The sequence below is a fragment of the Pseudorasbora parva genome, chromosome 1, assembly GCF_024679245.1.
Source record: "Pseudorasbora parva isolate DD20220531a chromosome 1, ASM2467924v1, whole genome shotgun sequence".
Taxonomy (NCBI): domain Eukaryota; kingdom Metazoa; phylum Chordata; class Actinopteri; order Cypriniformes; family Gobionidae; genus Pseudorasbora; species Pseudorasbora parva.
In genome coordinates, this window is record NC_090172.1 from 46,864,508 (window position 1) to 46,886,728 (window position 22,221).

The 22,221-nt window shown below is 35.0% G+C and overlaps 2 protein-coding genes and 1 long non-coding RNA gene across 5 annotated transcripts in view; 2 read left to right on the forward strand and 1 right to left on the reverse strand.

Moving 5' to 3' along the window:
• The window catches only part of LOC137084894 (uncharacterized), a 73,082-nt gene extending 68,312 nt beyond the window's left edge, over window positions 1-4,770 (forward strand). Inside the window, exons 3-5 of the long non-coding RNA XR_010906820.1 lie at window positions 2,128-2,198; window positions 4,089-4,181; window positions 4,451-4,770. This is a non-coding gene — a long non-coding RNA (uncharacterized lncRNA). The remainder of the gene's footprint in view (window positions 1-2,127; window positions 2,199-4,088; window positions 4,182-4,450) is intronic.
• Window positions 4,771-5,899: 1,129 nt separating this feature from the next.
• On the forward strand, window positions 5,900-9,795 carry snapc2 (small nuclear RNA activating complex, polypeptide 2). Of its 3 annotated transcripts, none has more exons than XM_067451462.1 (5): window positions 5,900-5,985; window positions 7,584-7,847; window positions 7,934-8,107; window positions 8,552-9,065; window positions 9,425-9,795. In XM_067451462.1, exons 2-5 carry the CDS (start codon window positions 7,632-7,634, stop codon window positions 9,745-9,747), a joined length of 1,227 nt encoding a protein of 408 aa, XP_067307563.1. In that variant the 5' UTR covers window positions 5,900-5,985; window positions 7,584-7,631; the 3' UTR covers window positions 9,748-9,795. The 3 variants fall into 3 exon arrangements, with proteins under 3 accessions (XP_067307563.1, XP_067307555.1, XP_067307567.1); XM_067451454.1 differs by having other exon boundaries at window positions 5,920-6,036; XM_067451466.1 differs by having other exon boundaries at window positions 5,920-6,036; window positions 8,552-8,912.
• muc3a (mucin 3A, cell surface associated) lies at window positions 9,795-20,218 on the reverse strand. Its single transcript, XM_067428846.1, has 11 exons — window positions 19,818-20,218; window positions 19,280-19,395; window positions 18,471-18,529; window positions 18,285-18,350; window positions 17,967-18,085; window positions 17,836-17,886; window positions 15,336-15,510; window positions 14,898-15,059; window positions 12,483-12,565; window positions 11,915-12,045; window positions 9,795-11,292 (listed from the first exon to the last, which is right to left on the reverse strand). Exons 1-11 carry the CDS (start codon window positions 20,170-20,172, stop codon window positions 11,248-11,250), a joined length of 1,362 nt encoding a protein of 453 aa, XP_067284947.1. The 5' UTR covers window positions 20,173-20,218; the 3' UTR covers window positions 9,795-11,247.
• Between the last annotated feature and the right edge of the window lie 2,003 nt (window positions 20,219-22,221).

Below are 22,221 nucleotides of genomic sequence, written 5' to 3' on the forward strand. Positions count from 1 at the left end.
TGCGTCCGAACACTGTGAGTGCTATTCTGTTGACTCAGTGCATGCTTTGCTCCCCTTGGTTTTTGCAACTTAAATAGATACTGTACATACACAGCTGAATTTGAGTAAATGTGCTTTGCATTTACAAAAGCGATGGTGCACAGGTGTTCACATAAACATCAAAATTGGTGACCTTTTTTCAGGCCAAGGACTCCTTAGGCAGAGCGAAAGAACCATTTATATTTTAGTATACATAGAATATTACATAATGTATAAAAGGGGTGTATTTACATATACAGTGGGTATGGAAAGTATTCAGACCCCTTACATTTGTCACTCTTTGTTATATTGCAGCCATTTGCTAAAATCATTTAAGTTTTTTTTTCTCATTAATGTACACACAGCACCCCATATGGACAGAAAAACACAGAACTGTTGACATTTTTGCAGACTTACTAATCTGAGTACCTAGACTATTTGCTCAGTATTTAGTAGAAGCACCCTTTTGATCTAATACAGCCATGAGCAGTGGTGTAGCTTTGTTTTAAAAAAGTGGGTATAGGACATGTGTGTATTGGGGGATTAAGATGTTCAGAAATTAATTTATTATTATAAACCTCATGTTTAATTCTTGCATCTATACCGAATATCATCAGTAGTTGTATATGAAGAGCAGGGACAGTTTTTTTTTCCACACCTGGATTTGGGGATCCATGCCATTCCTCCTTGCAGATCCTCTCCAGTTCTGTCAGGTTGGCCACTCTGCCATAAAGCCCCGACTGGTGGAGGGCTGCAGTGATGGTTGGCTTTCTACAACTTTCTTGCATCTCCCGAATGCATCTCTGGAGCTCTGTCACAGTAATCTTTGGATTCTCCTTTACCTCTCTCACCAAGGCTCTTCTCCCCTGATAGCTCAGTTTGGCTTGACGGCCAGCTCTAGGAAGGGTTCTGGTCATCCCAAACATCTTCCATTTAAGGATTATGGAGGTCACTGTGCTCTTAGGAACCTGTGCAGCAGAACTGTTTTTGTAACCATGGCCAGATCTGTGCCTTGCCACAATTCTGTCTCTGAGCTCTTCAGGCAGTTCCTTTGACCTCATGATTCTCATTTGCTCTGACATGCACTGTGAGCTGTAAGGTCTTATATAGACAGGTGTGTGGCTTTCCTAAGTCTAATCAGTATAATCAAATACAGCTGGACTCAAATGAAGTTGTAGAACCATCTCAATGATGATCAGAAGAAATTAACAGCGCCTGAGTTAAATATATAAGCAAAGGGTCTTAATACTTAGGATTCATTAACTGAATACTTACAGTTTTTCTTTTTTTTAATAAATCTGCACAAATGTCAACAATTTTGTGTTTTTCTGTCAAAATACACTCTTAGAAGATAAGGTTCTATATAGAACCATAAAAGGTTCTGTCGGCGCTACGTATTTGGAACCCCTAAAAGGTTCACTGCAAAAAATGCTTTTCATACTTTGTATTTTTGTCTTGTTTCTAGTCAAAACATCTAAAAATTCTTAAAACAAGAAGTATTTACTAGACAAGCAAAATTAATGGTCTTGTTCTGAGGAAAAAATAACTCAAAATAATCTACCAGTGGGGTAATTAAAATAATCTTAAAACAACATTATTTTACCCCATTGGCAAATTATTTAGCTTATTTTAAGCAAAAACTCTCTTCATTTTGAGTTTTTTTTTCCCAAAACAAGAAAATAAGGTTTACTTGTCTAGTAATGTTTCTTAATGTAAGAACATTTAGATATTTAGACTAGAAACAAGACAAAAATACTAAATACTTTTTTTTTTTTTTTTTTTTTTTGCAGTGTTCTATATAGAACCATTTTCAAGTGCTCAATTCCAAATAACCTTTTATGCTAAAACTGTTCTATAATAACAAGAAAGAACCCTTTTGGCTCTTAAAAAGGGTTCTATATAGAACCTTTTATGGGTTTCAAATACATAGCACAGATAGAACCTTTACTTCTAAGAGTGTAGGGTGCTGTGTGTACATTATATATATATATATATATATATATATATATATATATATATATATATATATATATATAAAAATCTCATATTATTATATATATGTTCTTGCTTGCAATGAGATTTACATTTTTTGTGTGTGCAAAAATGCAGAAACGATAATTGGCAGATCCATTGCAGTACTATACCAAGGACCTCCAGAGGGGATCTATTCTAGTTTGAAGGTACTGATGAGTTTTTTATTTTCATTTGTCTAACTTTATAGATAAAACATAAATAAAATAGGCCTATGACTTCAGTCATACACTGAAAACCCTAATAAGTTGATTGAACTTGTTGAATTGATTTGAGTAAACTCGTTCCCTCAATTCAATTGTGTAATGGAGTCTCCCAAAACTTGTATATTTAAGTTCACTTAACTTGGTGCTCACATTCACTGTACTTAACTTGTTAAGTTCACCAAACTAGGTACACCAAAGTTCAGTACATCATGCTGGGTACAAGCAATCAAAACTTCAGCATGCATTGCAGCATGAATAAATTATACATCTGAATTGTGACACATTTTCTTTGATTCTTACTATTTGCTTTTACTTTTGCTCTTTTGTTCTGATGTTTTTGTAGCTTGTTTTATGTTCAGAGTTGATCATTTTATCTGTTTTTTTTGTTGTTGTTTTTTTGGATTGTCACCATTGTAGAAAATCATACATGGAAATCCCCTGATGATATATGCTCTTGACTTTATGTTCCTTCCCTATGGTTCCTTCACAAATGTACCTCACAAACACAAAGCAGCCAGAGAACTATTAACATTACACAGTCAAGGGTCAAGAGCCCGCAACTAAAGCAAACACTTATCTCCATCATGGTGACTTCCAACAAAACTATTATTTTCATTAAAACAGAAATAAAGTCAATCTGGTTAGTTCACAAGTTAGTTCACATATTTTTATATATGTTTAGTAACTTACACATTTTTACTTACCGATTTTAAGATTGCACACAATGAAAAGGTCTCCATCTTAATTTGAATCAGCAACAGAAAAGGACCGCCTTTTGTAAATGTTCTCCAATCAGTGAATTAGTTCTTGTTGCCAGGCAGAACTCATTGCATGGCCAATCACATCAAAGCAAGACCAGAGTGAGCTATTTTAATTAATTATGATTTTGAGCTCATTCAACTTGAAATCTTAAGTTTATGTATTGTGTAGGTTAATAAGTTATACTAACTTATATTTTTGAGTTTTTGGACTAAACTAGTAATATTTAGTCAAGATTACTTGATTTGTTTAAGTAAAGCAAACATTAGGGTTTAGTGGTTAATGTTATGAGGATGAAATCTTCATTGACACGAATGAAACAAAGTATGTAGCCTAATACATGATGCATTTCAGATTAGACGATTAAACACAGAATGAAAAAGATTACAGATATCTTTTAAATGCCAAAAACATAGCCAATGATAACCTATCCATGTTATTTAGGTTTTGGATCTATTAGTAAAAGTGCAATAGACTTCTATTAAAAAAAAAAAAAAAACATTTATTTTTCTTTTTGTTGAGACTAATGACATTTGTAAAATGTGGGGTTTTACAGATCATCAATTTAATTAATTTGGCAGATTTCAATAATTTGACACAAAAGTGGTGGACAAATTCTTACAATTTTTCAGTTTTGGCAATAAAACGATAATGTGTCAATATAACAGTTAATAGAAAAGGATGCAATGAAAGTGAATGGCGACAAGCTTGTCCGTCCATTATCATCTTTATTAGTATGTTCTTCCATCATGAAAAATCTGCAAAGGTCATACTAAACTATACAGATGATAATCATTTTAGGATTCGTGTCATATTTGGACAGCAGTGGTGAGTAGAATAAAAAAGTCTTCTGAGGCAAATCCTCTTAAGGTTATAAAATAGCAAAATATGATGTGATATATTTAGATATAAGGCCTACTGAATCAGATTTGCTTAAAATCACTTCCATATTAATCTTTATTCTGTCTTTTTCATCCGATATGTTCCAGTTCATCATAAAAAAATAAAATTCTCAACCTGACATTCACCTTGTAATTTAACTTGACTTGCTTGACCTTGTTTTGTCTCATCTAGGTGCATACAGACCCAATAAGGCAGAAGTTTGGATTAAACACACCATGTGGGAACTTCATGAAACAAGGGGACAATGGCCTTGAATATGGAAAGGTATTCCATTGCAAGAACTGTGTTTATATAATAGTTTTATTTTTTACTCAATGATATTTGGCAGGAAAATATACAAACATCTGAAATTAGATAACAAAATATATTCTCCCTCATAAATTCATAAATTCATAAGTTTATAAATTCTCCCTCTTAACATCAAACATGTTTTACAAAATAATAAAATATCCAACAATAGTCAAAGGCATACATTCATTTCAAAAGTTTTATCTGATATTTTACTAAAACCTGTTGGGATCTCTCTTTTTCAGAAACAACAGCAGTTCTTGACCTCTTGGGATCGTGAGGTAATAATGTTCACTTCCACTAAGACCATGTCACCCAATCACCAGCAGAGGGCATACTCACCACAGAATTGGTCCAGTCTTCATGACAACATTTATAGGCCTACATCTTTACCATTTGCATTGCAAAGGCCTACCATTTCAGTATTTTTTTTTTATTTTTTTTATTTTTTCATGCTTGCTTTCGCATTAGGCCTATGCATTATCTCTCTTAACGGTCTGTTTAGACTCGGTCAACCTTTGTTTACAATTATGATGCTACGTTTTGGATTTGTGTGCATGCTCATGTGAAGGATTTGATTTTAAAGATATAAAGAATGCCGCATTCATGTTGAATGTATGTGCTGTTATATATGTAATAGGTCTACATATTTAGCATGAATATTGATTGTTTTTTTTATGGTCAGAGTCGTGTTAAAACGGGGGGGGGGGGGGGGGGGATTCCTTTTTGCATATTGTCCTTGTGTGCTCTGGCTATAACTACTCTGGTTTCAGCACCATGTCTTAAACAGCCGTGTCACTGTTTGGTGTTCACAAAAAAGATCTAGCTGTGAAAACCACGTGATTATGATTATATAAGGTGAATATTACAAACGGAGGAAATAATAAGAATTTTTTTACAAAATTGGGCAAGTTGGTAGGCTATGTCATTAGCTCAGGGCGGTTTCGCCACAGTTTACAGCGCACTTATTACTTACCTATAGTATTAAAACTACTGCAGTGAGAAATTCTATTTCGCGTTAAAAGATAGAGTGGTCTAGTGGTGCAATATAAACAAACTATTGGCCAATTAGACTTTTATAAAAAATAAACAAATAATATATATATATGCTATATACGTATAATTAGACATAAATGAGAACAGCCTTTGCAATCTGACATATGCAATCTGAAACGCATTGCAGCCTCGTTGTTTTTGAACCTCTTAGTGACTCGTAGTGACTGAGATACGGGTACTTGGGAAAGCATCCCACGGGTTTAGTGAATGCTATGAGTGAATGTGGAATTAAAGAAAATGTGGAACCTGTACTTAGGCTATTAATTCTTGTAATAAATATGCAGAGGAAAGTTGAAAGAAAATTCAAGAATTTCAGAAGAAAGTTGATCAACAATTAACATTAACGCTTTTAAACCGTTTTAAACTCAGTAGAAGGGGGTAGATTAACAATACAATTTTTAAATGGAACAAATTTGATTTATAGAAGATGGGTTGTTGTTTTATTAGTATTATTATTTATTTATTATTATTATCCCTCTCTGGAATGTGAAGGACTTGAACTGAACACAGCAACATTGAAAGCATGAGTTTGGATTATTCCATAGACAGTGAAAAAAAATTCTAGTAGGGATATAATGCCTCTGATTCCTTACATACAGTAGATGGCGGTAATGCTCTTATTAAGAGTGCGAACCGCCAATAAGTCCAAGAAGAAGAAGAAGAAGAAGAAGAAGAAGAAGAAGAGTACTGCTACAGAACCCCGTTGGACCTGTGTTGCGACAAAGCTAGTACATTACTGAAGTTTCTAATCTGTTGACTTTCCATCTAGTTTATTGTGAGTAATTTTATTTGTTGGTTACCGTACAGTCCTTCCTTAAAGTTGTGTAAATGACGTGAATGAATTGTCCTTTGCTCAAGCGCTGCCCTATAGCTTACTTCTAAAATATGTCATGTAACATAACGTTAGTGTGGAAGCTGTAAGTAGCATTTAGATAATAAGAAGCATTGGCTTTAGGTAAGCTCTTAGATGTTTTGCAGCATTTTTGGCGCACTTAACACATATTTAAAAGAATCATTGTGAGGTTATTGGGGCATTGCTGATGCGTTTGTACCCTGTTTTGATGTTGATACACATTTCTTTTCTGAACTCCATCTGCTCAGGTGCATCCTCCTATCAACATATAACTAAACCTCGATGGGACAAACAGCTGAATTTAAAGAGATTTTTTTTAATCACATAGAACATTTGAAAACGACGGAAGCTTATTGCATTCACTTGAGAAAAAAATCTACTGTTTTTCTGATTTAATGACTTAATTATCTCAGAATTATGAGATCATTTTTCATGAATATTGTTTTTGCTCTGTTTTTCTGAATTAATGACTTAATTATCTCAGAATTACAAGAGAATTTTTTATTCGTACGTATAATATGTTATAAAGTGCGTATGATAAGCACGGGAAAAACTGTGTAGCATTATGCAAAACTCATTTTGGCGTATACATTCGATTGCACAACTTGTACTATTTATACGCATTTTCATGAGATCGGGCTCGCAAAGCATACCATATCTGATATGGAGAAACAGGCAAATTCTTTAGGTGTCTGCACAAAATTGACGCACTAAAAACAATACCGTTTATATTACATAAAGACAGCAGCAATGTTTCAAACCCAAAGTAAAATAAAACTGGATTAAACTTGAAAGGCGGGACATGTTTATTTTCCATGCAATCCAGCTAAAATAGAGCTCTTGGCAGGATTTTGAGGGATCTCATAAATTCAGAAAAACAGAACAAATTTTTTTTTCAAGAAAAAATTATCTCATAATTCTGAGATAATTAAGTCATTAATTCAGAAAAACAGAACAAAATATTTTTAAAGAAAAAAATTCTCATAATTCTGAGATAATTAAGTTTTAATTCAGAAAAACAGAGCAGAAAAAATATTAATGAAAATTTATCTCACAATTCTTAGATAATTAAGTCATTAATTCAGAAAAACAGAGTAGATTTTTTTTTCTCAAGTGAATGCAATAAGCTTCTGTAGAAAACTGCTTTTCCTGTTGAAGTTTAAAACTTACAAACGGAATGTGTGGTTTTAATGTTTTTTTAAGCCCTTGATATTTAGGGGTCCTTCAGATTCATTTGTCCTCTAAGTACCCAAAAATGTACCCCATTTTTGATCAAATCCTAACTTTCAGTGAAGTCGCAACATGGACTTTGTAATAAAAAACACATCATAAGATACATTTAGATCATGTAGATCGATAAAATATTGTAAGTGCTATATTAATATAAAATATTTGCCCATTATTTTGTGCTCCTGAACAAAGTTTGTTAAAGCCTAATGGATAGTTTTTGCATTTTCTTTTTCATACAGTAGGCAATTTCAAGCTACGTTGGACATAGCTGTATCTAATCAGCAACTATGAAACCTCCATTTCGTAAGCGAACTGAACCGTCACGCTTTCTACCTAAAGCCATTGAGAAACAACAGAAAGTGAGTGACAACTCATTCTGCCAAGGATGGGATCGCAAAGATCTACAGAACTTTTTGCAAGCTTTAAAACAGCAGCAAAATTTTGAATCTGAGTTAGATCTGACTGAGATTCAAAAGAAAGTTCCCCAACGATCTCTCAAAGAGGTAAATGCATTGCCCTCACTCAAAACATCACTAATGCAGATGAACGTGCAAATCTCCAATGTAATGCAATGACTGCTTGATTTCAGATTGAAGACCTGATAAAGTCCCTGAAGTCATGTATGCTGCAGAAGGTTTATCTACAGGTTCATAGTCAGAGGAGGGAGTGTCGCAAAGCTAAAGTTCCCATTGAAATCTGGGCAGAGCTGGTACAGAAAATCTCCAAATCCCATGAAAAGACCATTTCCTCTGCCTTTTCCCAGGTCTGTATGACATTTCAAAGTGGAAATACACCAAACATCACACCAAAAAATTGTACAGGTGTATCTCCTCAATCATTTCTCAACCTTGGTCTGACTACATGCAGCTTTATAAATAACAATCTGATTAGCCAATAGTTTGACAGGATTCAAACTAAGGAGTAGACAAATAGTGATGGGTAATGTTTATATTTTTACAATTAGGTTGTTACTTGTGATATTTTTTAGCTACATTGATACACACAGGTATGTTACAGTGATATTTATACTTCCACCACAATTATGTAAGTTTAGCAATTGATTCTGTCAATATCTTTTGACGCGTATTTATGACTTCTATTTATAGTGTACCTAAAGAACAGCGTACAGTGTTTAACTCCTTTATTGCCTTTTATTGCCGTGAAGAAGATAAAATGTTAATTTCTGTTTATTTTGTACTGTCATTAGATACTTGTGATTGCTGCCACAGAGCCATGTGGCCTGATGCACTCTGAACCTCCACACCCCACCATCAAAACACCAGCTTTCTCCAGTCTTCATCCTGCTCAGTCCCCTAAACCCCCCTCTCGACCTTCCGCCACAGGCATGAGCCCAAATCCCAGCGTTTTCTCTACTTCAGCTGCATCTATCATTCAGCCTGACTCGAGTTCTAATGCTGTTGACCACATTAGCGAATTTGAGAGTGCATCAAGCAGTTCACATCTAATGCCTAACACACCTGAAGCACCAGCATCCTCACAGATGGCAAGAAACCCAAGTCATCTGCAATCAGAAGCAGAACCAACAGTGTCCAGTCCTGTTTCTCCTGGTCCAGTGTCACCATCAGTTTCCTCGATTATGCAAACTTCAGTTCAATCAGTCAAACCAAGAATGCTGAAATGTGTTGTGCATTTTGACAAGATTTATAAATATTTAAGCAGCGTCGGCTCTACAACTGGCAATTCAGCTCTTACTTCTATGGGTATGTACTGGTATGATACATTTTGCATATAATAATCTATTATGATGTAAAAAATTGGAATAAATTATACTTTTCATGGCCATTTTACACATTGCCCTGGGACTGTGGGAGTTAGATCAAATTAAACACACAGCTAACCCAATAATAACAACCCTCATGCCATTCCAAACCTGTATGACATTTTTTATTTAATCTTTAAAAAAAAATTACAATAATTTTTCATTAAAAGTCAATGAGGATCAATGTTGTTTTGGATTTCATAAAAGTCAGTCAGACGATCATGTGGCCTGTGAATAAATAATGACTATATATTTTAAGTATACAAATTTTTTTTCTAATTCCATCTGATATGTCCTCAGAGAGCGCAGTGCTGTTGGATATGCTGATGTGTTTGCCTGAGGAGCTCCCCTTACTGGACTGCAAGGAACTCCAACATCACTTCCTCCAGTTACACTCACAGCTCTCCAAAACTGCAATAATGGCAGCTTCCAACGTCCCAAATGCAGCTGATTCTACTGCAATAACACAAAAACTTAGAACTACTACTGGATCCTCCGAGGAGTCATCTTCCACAGAGCCAGCAAAGGACAAAGACTGGGCTACGGCTGGCACCTGTCCGCTCAATCCTTTGTTAGTTCCAGTAACCATGCTGAAAAGACTGTCTCTGGATTCTGAGAAATGATATACTCAGGCTGAGCGGAATTCTGGAGGGATTCAGCCTAATAAACACACTGTGTGGGTCTTATGTTTCACTTTTTTTATAGGTTCAGATTTCTTTCTTTAGTTTAAAAAATTTGTATAAAGTATTCATATTGTTTTACTACACTTGAGGTGACGATTCTGTTATAAATTTATTATTTTAAAAAACAAGACATACAACATTACATTTTCTTTCTTTGAATATTTAAATCATCTTCCAGTATTCTCACCAGTCTAGTGCTTTCGGGTTTCCATTTGTTAAATAAAAAACACTGCATGCGATTCTTATTTTGAATGCAATGTTAATAATACAGGTCCGAAAGGTCATTTCTTAAGAAATATAAAATATATACAATGTCCGATCATAGAAGAGCTTATCAGTGTCTTTTTCCTTATCTGTTCTCCACCCAACATGACATGGGCCTCACCATCCCTCACATTGTTTGACAGATTGCTGATAAGATCTGTGATGAAACTTATTTTGCAAAACACTTCAGGCAGTAAAATCAAGTGGGGGTGGTTGTGATCTAACAAAATGTTAAAAGAAGAATGAACAGATTTTATGGGCCACATCTCTGTTCCTTCTTTTTTTTTAAATCACTATCCACCCTATGTATATCCAATGCTGATACACTGTTAGGAACAGCCAAACTCTTTACATTAAAAATGCGCTTGCTGTTATATTTTGGAAAGACTTTTAAGAAAATAATGTCACGGATTTAATGTGATAGTGGAATATATAAAGCCCCATTAACTGGGCTTTTGGAAAGAAAGAGTTGCATGTCTAGGAAAAGTACAGTAAGAATGAATAAACATACATGAACGCAATAGGAACACTGTGAAGATTCTGTGTTAGCTTGTGATTTTAGATGCTTAAATCTCTTTGATTGCTTGTTGCTCAGTACACAATAGCTCAAGAATATAATTTTGTTGTTTGTATTTAATTGCAGGAAAAAAGACAACAAACAATGAGAATATAGATATTTATTTTAACATAAGCAAATGTTCATTTACAAATGTGGAGAATAATGGCAATAAATAATTTGTGAAGTGTGATGATAAATAATTTGTGGAATATAATTTTAATAAATAATTTGTGGTTAATATGCAATTTACAAACCAATTCATATTAATGCAATGCCATAATAAACAACAAACAAAGTCAAACCTGAAAAATAATATATTTCTACACTATATTATTTTGCTAACACATCTGAAAAGTAGCTGGGCATTTCTGAAGTTTCGCGGCTGCTCTTCATCATGTGATCAAACGCAATATGGTTGGTCAATGTTTGTCACACATCTGAGACAAAAAATATGCACAATTGTACTACTACTAAATGATATAGTATAAATATAACTCTCTTGCAACTGAATTGAGACTAATACATCAAGTCTGGATATTTTTACAGCAAACAAGCAACAGATACATTCAATATGTTAACCTATATGTGTTGAATTCCATGCATTTAGAATATCATACTTAAATATCAAATGATGACCGAATCTGAGGTCTGTCCGTTGTCATCTGTTAAGAGCAAAAGGAATAAAGAGGAATTACTGAAAAACCTTTACAGTAGTAACGCTACAATGCATACAGTAAAGAAAAACACGAACTATTTGTAATGGGTCACTTCTACACTGTAAAATTAAACAAAACAAAAAGTATACCTGGTTGCCTTAAAAAGGTAGGTTCATTGAAATAAAAACTTTGAGTAACTATAACGAACAACTTATTTTGAGTTTTTATAATCAACAACAGATTTTGTAAGCATATTGGGTAATTATGTGTGTTTTATTTGTGAAGACGCAGTCTGCATGAAACATGCCAAATTGTGCTCTTTTCATGATTTATCACATTGTTTCTGTGGTTCGGATACAATAATATTTTGAGTTTCATAAACTCAAAGGCAACCAGATTACTTAATTTTTTTAAGTTAAGCCAACAATTTTTTTTTTATTTTTTTACAGTGTATGGCTATATGCAATTGTGCAGTAAAATCTTAAAATATTCTAAAGTATTTTATTACAGACCCTATTGCTGCACATACTTAGTACCTTTAGATTTGTTTACTTTATACTGACTGTTCTGAAAAAACAACATAGCCTATGTTGATACGTGCTTATCTATATATCCTGTCTGTACTCACAGGCTGATCTCTTCGAGGAGACCAGAGATGAATATCAGGTTCAAGTGAGAAATTGTAGGATCGATCTGCAAATAAATCTGGTCTTCCCGCACGGTTCAGGTTATGCATGCCTGGATTGTCATATATGTCAACTGGAAATAGAAAAAAGATATGTTGACTAATCAGAGACATGCTAAATGGAAAATATTCAAATGGGAGAAAAAAATCTTCTGTAGCTACACACTTTGTTTTAGATCAGACTACAAGTGCTCTTATTGCACAGGAAGGCAAAGTGGAAACATACATTTGTAGTGGTGTAGCCTAGTGATCTAATTTTTAAATTCTCCATATCATAAGTGATTTATGTGCAAATGATGTACACTCGCTAATATTTCCCATGGTGCATCGAACCGCCCAGAAAAGCTGCTAATAAAAGTATAGTGAAACAAAATGAAAGATTGGAAATTGATAATTGACTGTTTAGGCTACCTATCAATTCAGGTTAATACCGAGTGCTTTTTGTAAGTCATTTTTCTGAGATAACACTACTGTTAACACAACAATGTGTTGAATGAAAAATTTTTGGTACCTGATGGTGTTATTGTTTGTGATGGCCACTCAAAGTCATCATCCAACCATTCCTTCACTAGCTCTTGCTTAATGTCCTTATTCCTGTAAGACAAAGAAATAGAGTTATGGGCAGGAAGACATAATAGGCTACTATTATAAGAACACCATGTTTTTTTTTCTTCCAATACACATTTGGAAAATACATCGTCTTCAGTAAACCTGAGAGATTGCATTATCCCAAATTATAGTTTACAACAGGGGAATCGGATTGGCTGGCTGATGAAAGTTCTGAGGTGTGCAATTCTTTTCTGGGAAACGCACAGCGAACATAAGTTCCAGGCAGCTCTCTTGACCGCATTACAGTACCATATCCCTTCGCATAGTTAACTGTAATAACGGAAATTACAGGACTAAAAAAACAAAAACAACATAAAGCAACTTGATATGGCTGACATCTTTTTCACTAGCGAGGTAATAGCGCTCTCTCTCTCTCTCTCTCTCTCTCTCTCTCTCTCTCTCTCTCTCTCTCTCTCTCTCTCTCTCTCTCAACTTCATAAATAACTGCAGTAGAATGCTATCAATGGCTAAAGGCTTTGTTACCATTTGTTAAAATGACGTTTCGGAACTAGCAAAAGACAAGAGCTGTTGTATGAGATGCGCAAGAAATAGTCTTCAATCGATTGAGATATAGGGCTAACGGCCACTTCGCTTCGCGCCGTGACCACATCACCACCTCAGGTGTGCATTATTTTTCTAATAATTCAACGGCCCGTCGTCAATTATTCACTACTTTTTATAGGGACTGTCAGAAAAGTAAGAATCATTCACAGATTTAATGACAGGACTATAGCCCTTGTTAATTTTAACCCATGTGTGCCCAAATTTTTTTGAATGGTTTCATGCGTATAGTCATGTCAATAGTGTCCTATGTGAACATTTTCTGATTTTTTCCCCCCTCCTTCTTCTTCCCCTTCCTCCTCCTCAATACTATTTGAATGTGCGGCAACTATTATTGTCGGTGGGCAAATATGTTGTATTCCCCCCCTTCAATGTCAAATTTGAATAGGGGGATTTGACATAGGCTACTCAAAATAACTGGTTTCAACAATCTTTATTCACAAATAAATGTATTATGTATAAAAGTTCAATCCATCAAAAAAGCTAAATCTATCTTATAGCCTAATCTTTTTAAGAAAACACAACAACAGCAACAACAAAAAAAAGTCTTAAAGTGGTGGAACATACAGAACATGTGGTGCAGAACAAAGTGCAGTCATTATGTTGCCCCAGCAAGATTGTATATCAAAAAGGTAAATGAAAATAAATAAATAGAAATATGAAAAAATACTTTTATGTAACAAAACAAAAACAAACAAAAAAGACCTATAATATTCAATTGCTGAATGTAGTGATTTCATATAGCTAATGATGTAAATGTAAACTCATTACTTTTCTGAATTTCCACATTATAATGGAATCTTAAGCTACTAGTCATGAAAAGAATTAGGGTCCTTGACCGATTAGAACTAACGCATTGATCGGGTCCTCAATTTGGCCATTACAAGACATAATATACTAAAATATAATATTTTTCCATATTGAAATTAAGGTCTACTGTACAGTGGTGTTAGTTAAGGGTTAATGTTAATGTTATATATATATATATAATGTTTTTTATTATTATTATAGATTATAGAAATGTTTAGTGCTTTTTGCTTTTATAATATCAAGTATCACAAGTATTTTTGTTTATATATATATATATATATATATATATATATATACACACACACAAATACTTATTAGTAACATGAAAATAACCTTTCTTTGAGAGAGAGGTTAAAATATTAAAATTATTATTTTTAAATAAATAAAATAAAAATTAGGACATTTATTTGGTTGTTTACTTGCGTGTCATTGAATGAAATGGATAATATCTAGAAAAATGCTTACAAAAGGAAAATTACAACTATATCCTGCAGCAACTAGTTGCCGATGGGCTTAATGGTGCAGTTATGTAAACAAATGGTATTCGAAAATGACCAAGCAAACTGTCCTTTCTGGAGTTGAAAGTGGCTGATGTATTGTTATTTTCAGGGCAGTCGTTAAGGAAATCTACTGTTAGGTTTGTCTGCAAATCCGTCAGAACATAACATCTTGCAAGGATCTTGTGTTTACATGGCCTGAAGCTATCATCAACGAAAACATGAGTTTTACAATTTTATAACTTTATCAGGAGGAGATTCTGCAGGCCATCTGTCCATGCTGATGCTCAACAGACATGAAGACCCAATGAACATCTGAATGACTTACACCTTCTGGAGAGGCCCAGTTGAAATGCCTTGTTATGACCTTAAGTGCGCGACTCAGACCGGACAAAACCAAAAATATTGTTGAATTGAACATTTTAATGAAGTTTCATGCAATAGCTTACCTTTTTTCCATCCGTTTGTTTATCACAAGGTAAGCTGTCAGGGATGCTACAGTTACCAGAGCAATGGCTGCCACTGTTCCCAATCCAGCATAGAATCCAACCTTGTGCACCAGGAAACTGCAATCAGCTCCCAAGTACCAGTAATCATTAGTCTGTCTGCAACTAGAGCAAAAAATCATAAGTTCTTTTCAATTTTCATAAAAAAAAAAAAAATCTGAACATGTTTGTTACTATTGCTTTGTAATAGCGTTTACTAATTTAGATCATTAGTCTAATTTAGATCATTCCAGTTCTTTAGACTGGTCTTGCAGAAGGATTACTTTTGATATTGCTTACACACCAATTTAAGCATATATTCAAACTAAAAGTACACGTATGTTGTCACTTTAACCACCACTATATATTTAAATAATTAAATATAGTTATAAAAGTACATACTAGCAGGATGGACCTTGTATAGAAACTTGACAGGTGCCACGGTCCGTGCACAGTTTTGGTTTCGGATGATCTCTATGGCATTGAGTCGCACATGTCACTCTGCCTTCTGACTCAATAGCCTCAAAATACTTTCGGAAGTCTTCAGGAAGAACTTGTAGAGGTTTGACACACACCTCTTTGACAGTGGAAATAGAGAGACAGCCATAATAAATAAATACAATAAAAAGTAAAGTACAATCAGTTCTCTGATTTTATTATAAAATCTATGCTACTGTAGTTTTTTTCAGCTTCCCCAAATTAACTGTTGGTTTCTCTCTGTTCACTGAAACCTTTTACAACCTTTTTCCCCCCAATTATGAATTATTTTCCCCCCAATTATGATTTTTTTTGATAATGTATTAAGCAATTTTTTGAATTTATGCATATATACACTCACCTAAAGGATTATTAGGAACACCATACTAATGCTGTGTTTGACCCTCTTTTGCCTTCAGGACTGCTTTAATTCTACGTGGCATTAATTCAAAAAGGTGCTGAAAGCATTCTTTAGAAATGTTGGCCCATATTGATAGGATAGCATCTCGCAGTTGATGGAGATTTGTGGGATGCACATACAGGACACGAAGCTCACGTTCCACCACATCCCAAAAATGCTCTATTGAGTTTAGATCTGGTGACTGTAGATCTGGGCCATTTTAGTACAGTGAACTTATTGTCATGTTCAAGAAATCAATTGAAATAAATTGGAGCTTTGAGACATGGTGCATTATCCTGCTGGAAGTAGCCATCAGAGGATGGGTACATGGTGGTCATAAAGGGATGGACATGGTCAAAAAAAATGCTCAGGTAGGCCGTGGCATTTAAACGATGGCCAATTAGCACCAAGGAGCCTAAAGTGTGCCAAGAAAACATACCCCACACCATTACACCACCACCACCAGCCTGCACAGTGGTAACAAGGCATGATGGATCCATGTTCTCATTATGTTTACACCAAATTCTGACTCTACCATCTGAATGTTTCAACAGAAATCAAGACACCTCGGACCAGGCAACATTTTTCCAGTCTTTAACTGTCCAATTGTAGCCTCTTTTTCCTATTTGTAGTTGAGATGAGTGGTACCCGGTGGGGTCTTCTGCTGTTGTAGTCCATCCGCCTCAAGTTGTGCATGTTGTGGCTTCACAAATGCTTTGCTGCATACCTCGGTTGTAACGAGTGGTTATTTCAGTCAAAGTTGCTTTTATAATGAGAAAGGTCCATCTGCGGCTTGGGCGTTCTTGTCATTAAACAAGAACTCCTATTAGGCGTTCCTGGTAGCGTCTCATCGACCAATCACAATGAGTTTCTCAAGGCACATGGGTATGATGTCATATGCATTATCCCCCCCCCCCCCCAAACCAGTACAGTGGAAAATGCCCTGCAACCAATTCTAAACATTTCATTTGGCCATGTCAATCACAATAACGATTGCCTACACCCAACCCTGATCCCTAAACCTACCCATCACAAGACACATTCTGCATTTTTACATTTTCAAAAAAAAATTTTTTTGTGCGTTTATAAATCCATTTACATTGTGGACACACACACACACATAAGATGGTTCGTTTCGGCGTAGACATACACGCGGAATCACATGCGAGTATGATGGATCGTTTAGGCGAAGAGATTCATGCGGAATCACACAGCGTAGACATACTTGCGGATAGCTCAAAATGCGCACAGATAACACGCCACTTGGCTTTAGAAAGTGGCGTGTATGTTTACGCAAAGTCATGATGTCATGTTGCAAGTTGCTAGATCTTTTTTTGAAGCTTCTGTTTAAGAAAAACTAACTAGCAAAGGTCGAACATATTAATCCGGATGTTGACAGCAGTTCAGCAGAAGAGGTGAAGAAGAAGAAGAAGAAGGGGGCGTTCCAGTCTGCGAAAACGGTAACGCCCACCAGCACGATAACACCCATTTGTGGCCGCAGTTGGATGATATTGCTTCTATCAGCTTGAATCAGTCGGCCAGTTGTCCTCTGACCTCTAGCATCAAGGCATTTTCGCCCACAGGACTGCCACATACTGGATGTTTTTCCCTTTTCACACCATTTTTTGTAAACACTAGAAATGGTTGTGTGTGACAATCCCAGTAACTGAGCAGATTGCGAAATACTCAGACCGGCCCGTCTGGCACCCACACACGATGCCACGCTCAAAATTGCTTCTTTTCCATTCTGACATTCAGTTTGGAGTTCAGGAGATTGTCTTGACCAGGACCACACCCTTAAATGCATTGAAGCAACTGCCATCTGGTTGATTAGATAATTGCATTAATGAGAAATTGTCCAGGTGTTCCTAATAATCCTTTAGGTGAGTGTATAGATTTATCTAACTATTTTTTGGTGTAGAGTATGCAATTCAATAAATTCAAATGTATTTAATAAAATGATAAATAGCTAAATAGCTTCCTATTCTTCTTGCCCCTAGCACAACAAGTTAACTGTAAACTTACCGTTGAGATTAGTCTCTGATGCACTGGCAGCAATTACTTCTAAGCCATCAACTAGAATAGAAAAAGGACACATTAATAATGCATTCAATTACTACAGAATAGATAAAAGGAGGACATATATGACAACCTACCTGGATGTTTTATGAAGGATATGGAAATATTTTTCACCACCTTGAGATGATCTTGATAAGTATTGTAGACGTTGTCATTGTTTGTAATGTTAAGAATAACACCATGCATAACATTCAGACTAGCCACAGATTTAAAAAGAGAGGGGGGAGAAGACAAAATATAAAATCAGTCCCGTTTCTTTTTTCCAGTGTTTTCAAACTGTGTAATTAAGTTATTTTTTATTGTGGACATAATACAATATTTAAACACTTCTTTTTTGATTTAGAAATTTTATTTTATTTTATACAAGTTTGGTTTATTATATTTTGTACTGTTACCTTTTTGCATTTTCCTTCACAGGCAAGCTTCTTTTTCCTCTTTGCGTACTTCGTGGTCTACCAGCACTTTGAAAGGACAAAAACAAACCAGACAGCAATAAGACCTAACAGTCAGACATTATAAAGGTCATAAATATAATTTAAAAACACAATTACAAATTTGTGCTGTCAAAGTAGATGAATTACCTTAGAACTATATCGCCCACACTCTTGAAATCAGGTACTTCGCTATAGCGGAGTTCAACCTATAATAGAATGGAAATTTCAAGTAGTAATAAAAAATGACTTCTTGGAAGTCTTTGAAATGCAAGTCACTCTTATAATGTGTTGTATAGATAATAACAGATGAAACAAAATGAATAGGGCCATCTACATATAAATGACTAAAAGCTAGAGCTTTTCTCAGAACTAACTTTAAAAAAAATTGTTTTTATTATCTTCACATTAATTACTTTTCCCAACTGGTTCCAAGCTGTATTCAGTTAGATTCACTCCCCAAGTTTATGAGCAATAATATAGTAGTGATCAAGCAAATATGTGAGAAAACAAGTAATGGAAAATAAAAGTGCAGAAGTGTTGAATTGTAATATGTTAATAACTTTCCTTAATTGTGTTAACTAGACTAAGACTAAGGAATTTCCTTTAAGGGATAGTTTACCCAAACATGTTTTATAAAAATGTTGTCATTAATTCACCCTCAAAGTTCTAAACTTGATTTTTTTTTTTTTTTTTTTTTTTTTTGCTGAACACAAAATAAAATATTTTGAAGAATGACAGTAACCAGTTGTTTGTAGCAAACAGTGATGATGTGTGCCATTGACTTCCATAGTATTTTCCCCCACTATCATATCATCAACTGTTTGATTTCTGACATTCTTCAAAATATCTTCTTTTGTATTTAGAAAATGTAGGGTGAGCAAATTATGACAGAATTAAAATATTTTGGGTGAACTTTACTTTTAAATTGTTATATTAGCAAAGGAAAGCCATCTTACCTTACTAATGAAATCTTTAACAAACTTTTTATGTTGACTTGATGATGAGTTAGCATATTCAGGAATAAAATCTTCATTCAATTCCATCTCAACTTGAACTGTCCTTTCAATATAATCTGAAATAAAAATAGAGAAACTTTTACGATATCACAGTTCAGAAAACAATTTGTAAAAGTTTAAGAAATATAAGTATAAAATGTAACAACTAATTAAATAAAAAAGGCATTCTGCCTATCTCATGTAGTCGAATTACCATTGTTTTATGACTAAGTCCCTATAAAATCACACAAATTCAAGCTATGGTATTATTAAGTAGCAGCTTCATACAGCTTTGAAGAAATTTTAATACCTTACATTTTAATTAATGAGAAAAAAATCTTATTTGAAAAACAACTGTAGGAATTTTAATTCTGAAGATGATATTGTAGCAAAATGAATCAACAGAAATTGTCACTTACATGTATGATGTTGAGATAACAATTTATAATACATAATCATCATTTATTTTTCATAATATTTGATAGGCTTTTTAACTAACCTTCGAGTAAAATTTCAGTTTCAATAGTACTGCAGTGTCTCCCCGTAAAACCATTCAAACAGACACACGCCAGGTTGTTTGGTTGTGGAGATCCACCATTTTCACATAAAATGGGTTTGGCGGTTGTTTGTGGAGTAGATCTTGTCGTTGATGTCATTGTTATGGTAGTCGTAACATAATCTTTTGAAGTTGTGACATCAGCTGTGGTTGAGGCAGGATTTGGTGTGGATGTGATGTTTCCTGTAATAACTCCTGTAGTTGTGGTTGTAGTAGTTGAACAAGATGTGATATTTCCTGTAGTTGTAGCAGTATTTTCCGTAGTTGTGTCACCCTCAGAAGTTAAAGTGGGAACCATTCCAGAAGCTGTAACTGTACCTGTTGTTGTTGCTATATATGCTGTAGTGGTGATATCATTTGTAGTTGAAGCATGATCTGTCATAGCTGTAGTAGGATTTCCTGAAGTTACACCGGAAATCCCTGTTGTACTTTCAGCTGGAGTTACAGAAGTTTCTCCTGTATTTGAAGTTTCACTGGTTGCTGTGATTTCAGTAGTTGTTAAAATATCTGTTGTAAGAGTGGGGTCAACTGTAGTTGCAGTTGGATCTCCTGAAGTTACACCGGAAATCCCTGTTGTACTTTCACCTGCAGTTACAGAAGTTTCTCCTGTATTTGAAGTTTCACTGGTTGCTGTGATTTCAGTAGTTGTTAAAATATCTGTTGTAAGAGTGGGGTCAACTGTAGTTGCAGTTGGATCTCCTGAAGTTACACTTGAAATCCCTGTTGTACTTTCATGTTGAGTTACAGAAGTTTCCCCTGTATTTGAAGTTTCACTGGTTGCTGTTATTTCAGTAGTTGTTAAAATATCTGTTGTAAGAGTGGTGTCGATTGAAGTTGCAGTTGGATCTTCTGACGTTACACCGGAAATCCCTGTTGTACTTTCACCTGGAGTTACAGAAGTTTCTCCTGTATTTGAAGTTTCACTGGTTGCTGTGATTTCTGTAGTTGTTAAAATATCTGTTGTAAGAGTGATGTCGATTGAAGTTGCAGTTGGATCTTCTGACGTTACACCGGAAATCCCTGTTGTACTTTCACCTGGAGTTACAGAAGTTTCTCCTGTATTTGAAGTTTCACTGGTTGCTGTTATTTCAGTAGTTGTTAAAATATCTGTTGTAAGAGTGATGTCGATTGAAGTTGCAGTTGGATCTTCTGACGTTACACCGGAAATCCCTGTTATACTTTCAGCTGGAGTTACAGAAGTTTCCCCTGTATTTGAAGTTTCACTGGTTGCTGTTATTTCAGTAGTTGTTAAAATATCTGTTGTAAGAGTGATGTCGCCTGTAGTTGCAGTTGCATCTCCTGAAGTTACACCGGAAATCCCTGTTGTACTTTCACCTGGAGTTACAGATGTTTCTCCTGTATTTGAAGTTTCACTGGTTGCTGTTATTTCAGTAGTTGTTAAAATATCTGTTGTAAAAGTGATGTCGACTGTGGTTGCAGTTGGATCTCCTGAAGTTACACCGGAAATCCCTGTTATACTTTCAGCTGGAGTTACAGAAGTTTCCCCTGTATTTGAAGTTTCACTGGTTGCTGTTATTTCAGTAGTTGTTAAAATATCTTTTGTAAGAGTGATGTCGAATGTAGTTGCAGTTGGATCTCCTGAAGTTACACCGGAAATCCCTGTAGTACTTTCACCTGGAGTTACAGAAGTTTCTCCTGTATTTGAAGTTTCACTGGTTGCTGTGATTTCTGTAGTTGTTAAAATATCTGTTGTAAGAGTGGTGTCGACTGTAGTTGCAGTTAGATCTCCTGACGTTACACCGGAAATCCCTGTTATACTTTCAGCTGGAGTTACAGAAGTTTCCCCTGTATTTGAAGTTTCACTGGTTGCTGTTATTTCAGTAGTTGTTAAAATATCTGTTGTAAGAGTGATGTCGAATGTAGTTGCAGTTGGATCTCCTGAAGTTACACCGGAAATCCCTGTAGTACTTTCACCTGGAGTTACAGAAGTTTCTCCTGTATTTAAAGTTTCACTGGTTGCTGTGATTTCTGTAGTTGTTAAAATATCTGTTGTAAGAGTGATGTCGATTGTGGTTGCAGTTGGATCTCCTGAAGTTACACCGGAAATCCCTGTTATACTTTCAGCTGGAGTTACAGAAGTTTCCCCTGTATTTGAAGTTTCACTGGTTGCTGTTATTTCAGTAGTTGTTAAAATATCTGTTGTAAGAGTGGTGTCGACTTTAGTTGCAGTTGGATCTCCTGAAGTTACACCAGAAATCCCTGTTGTACTTTCACCTGGAGTTACAGAGATTTCAGTAGTTGTTAAAATATCTGTTGTAAGAGTGGTGTCGACTGTAGTTGCAGTTAGATCTCCTGAAGTTACACCAGAAATCCCTGTTGTACTTTC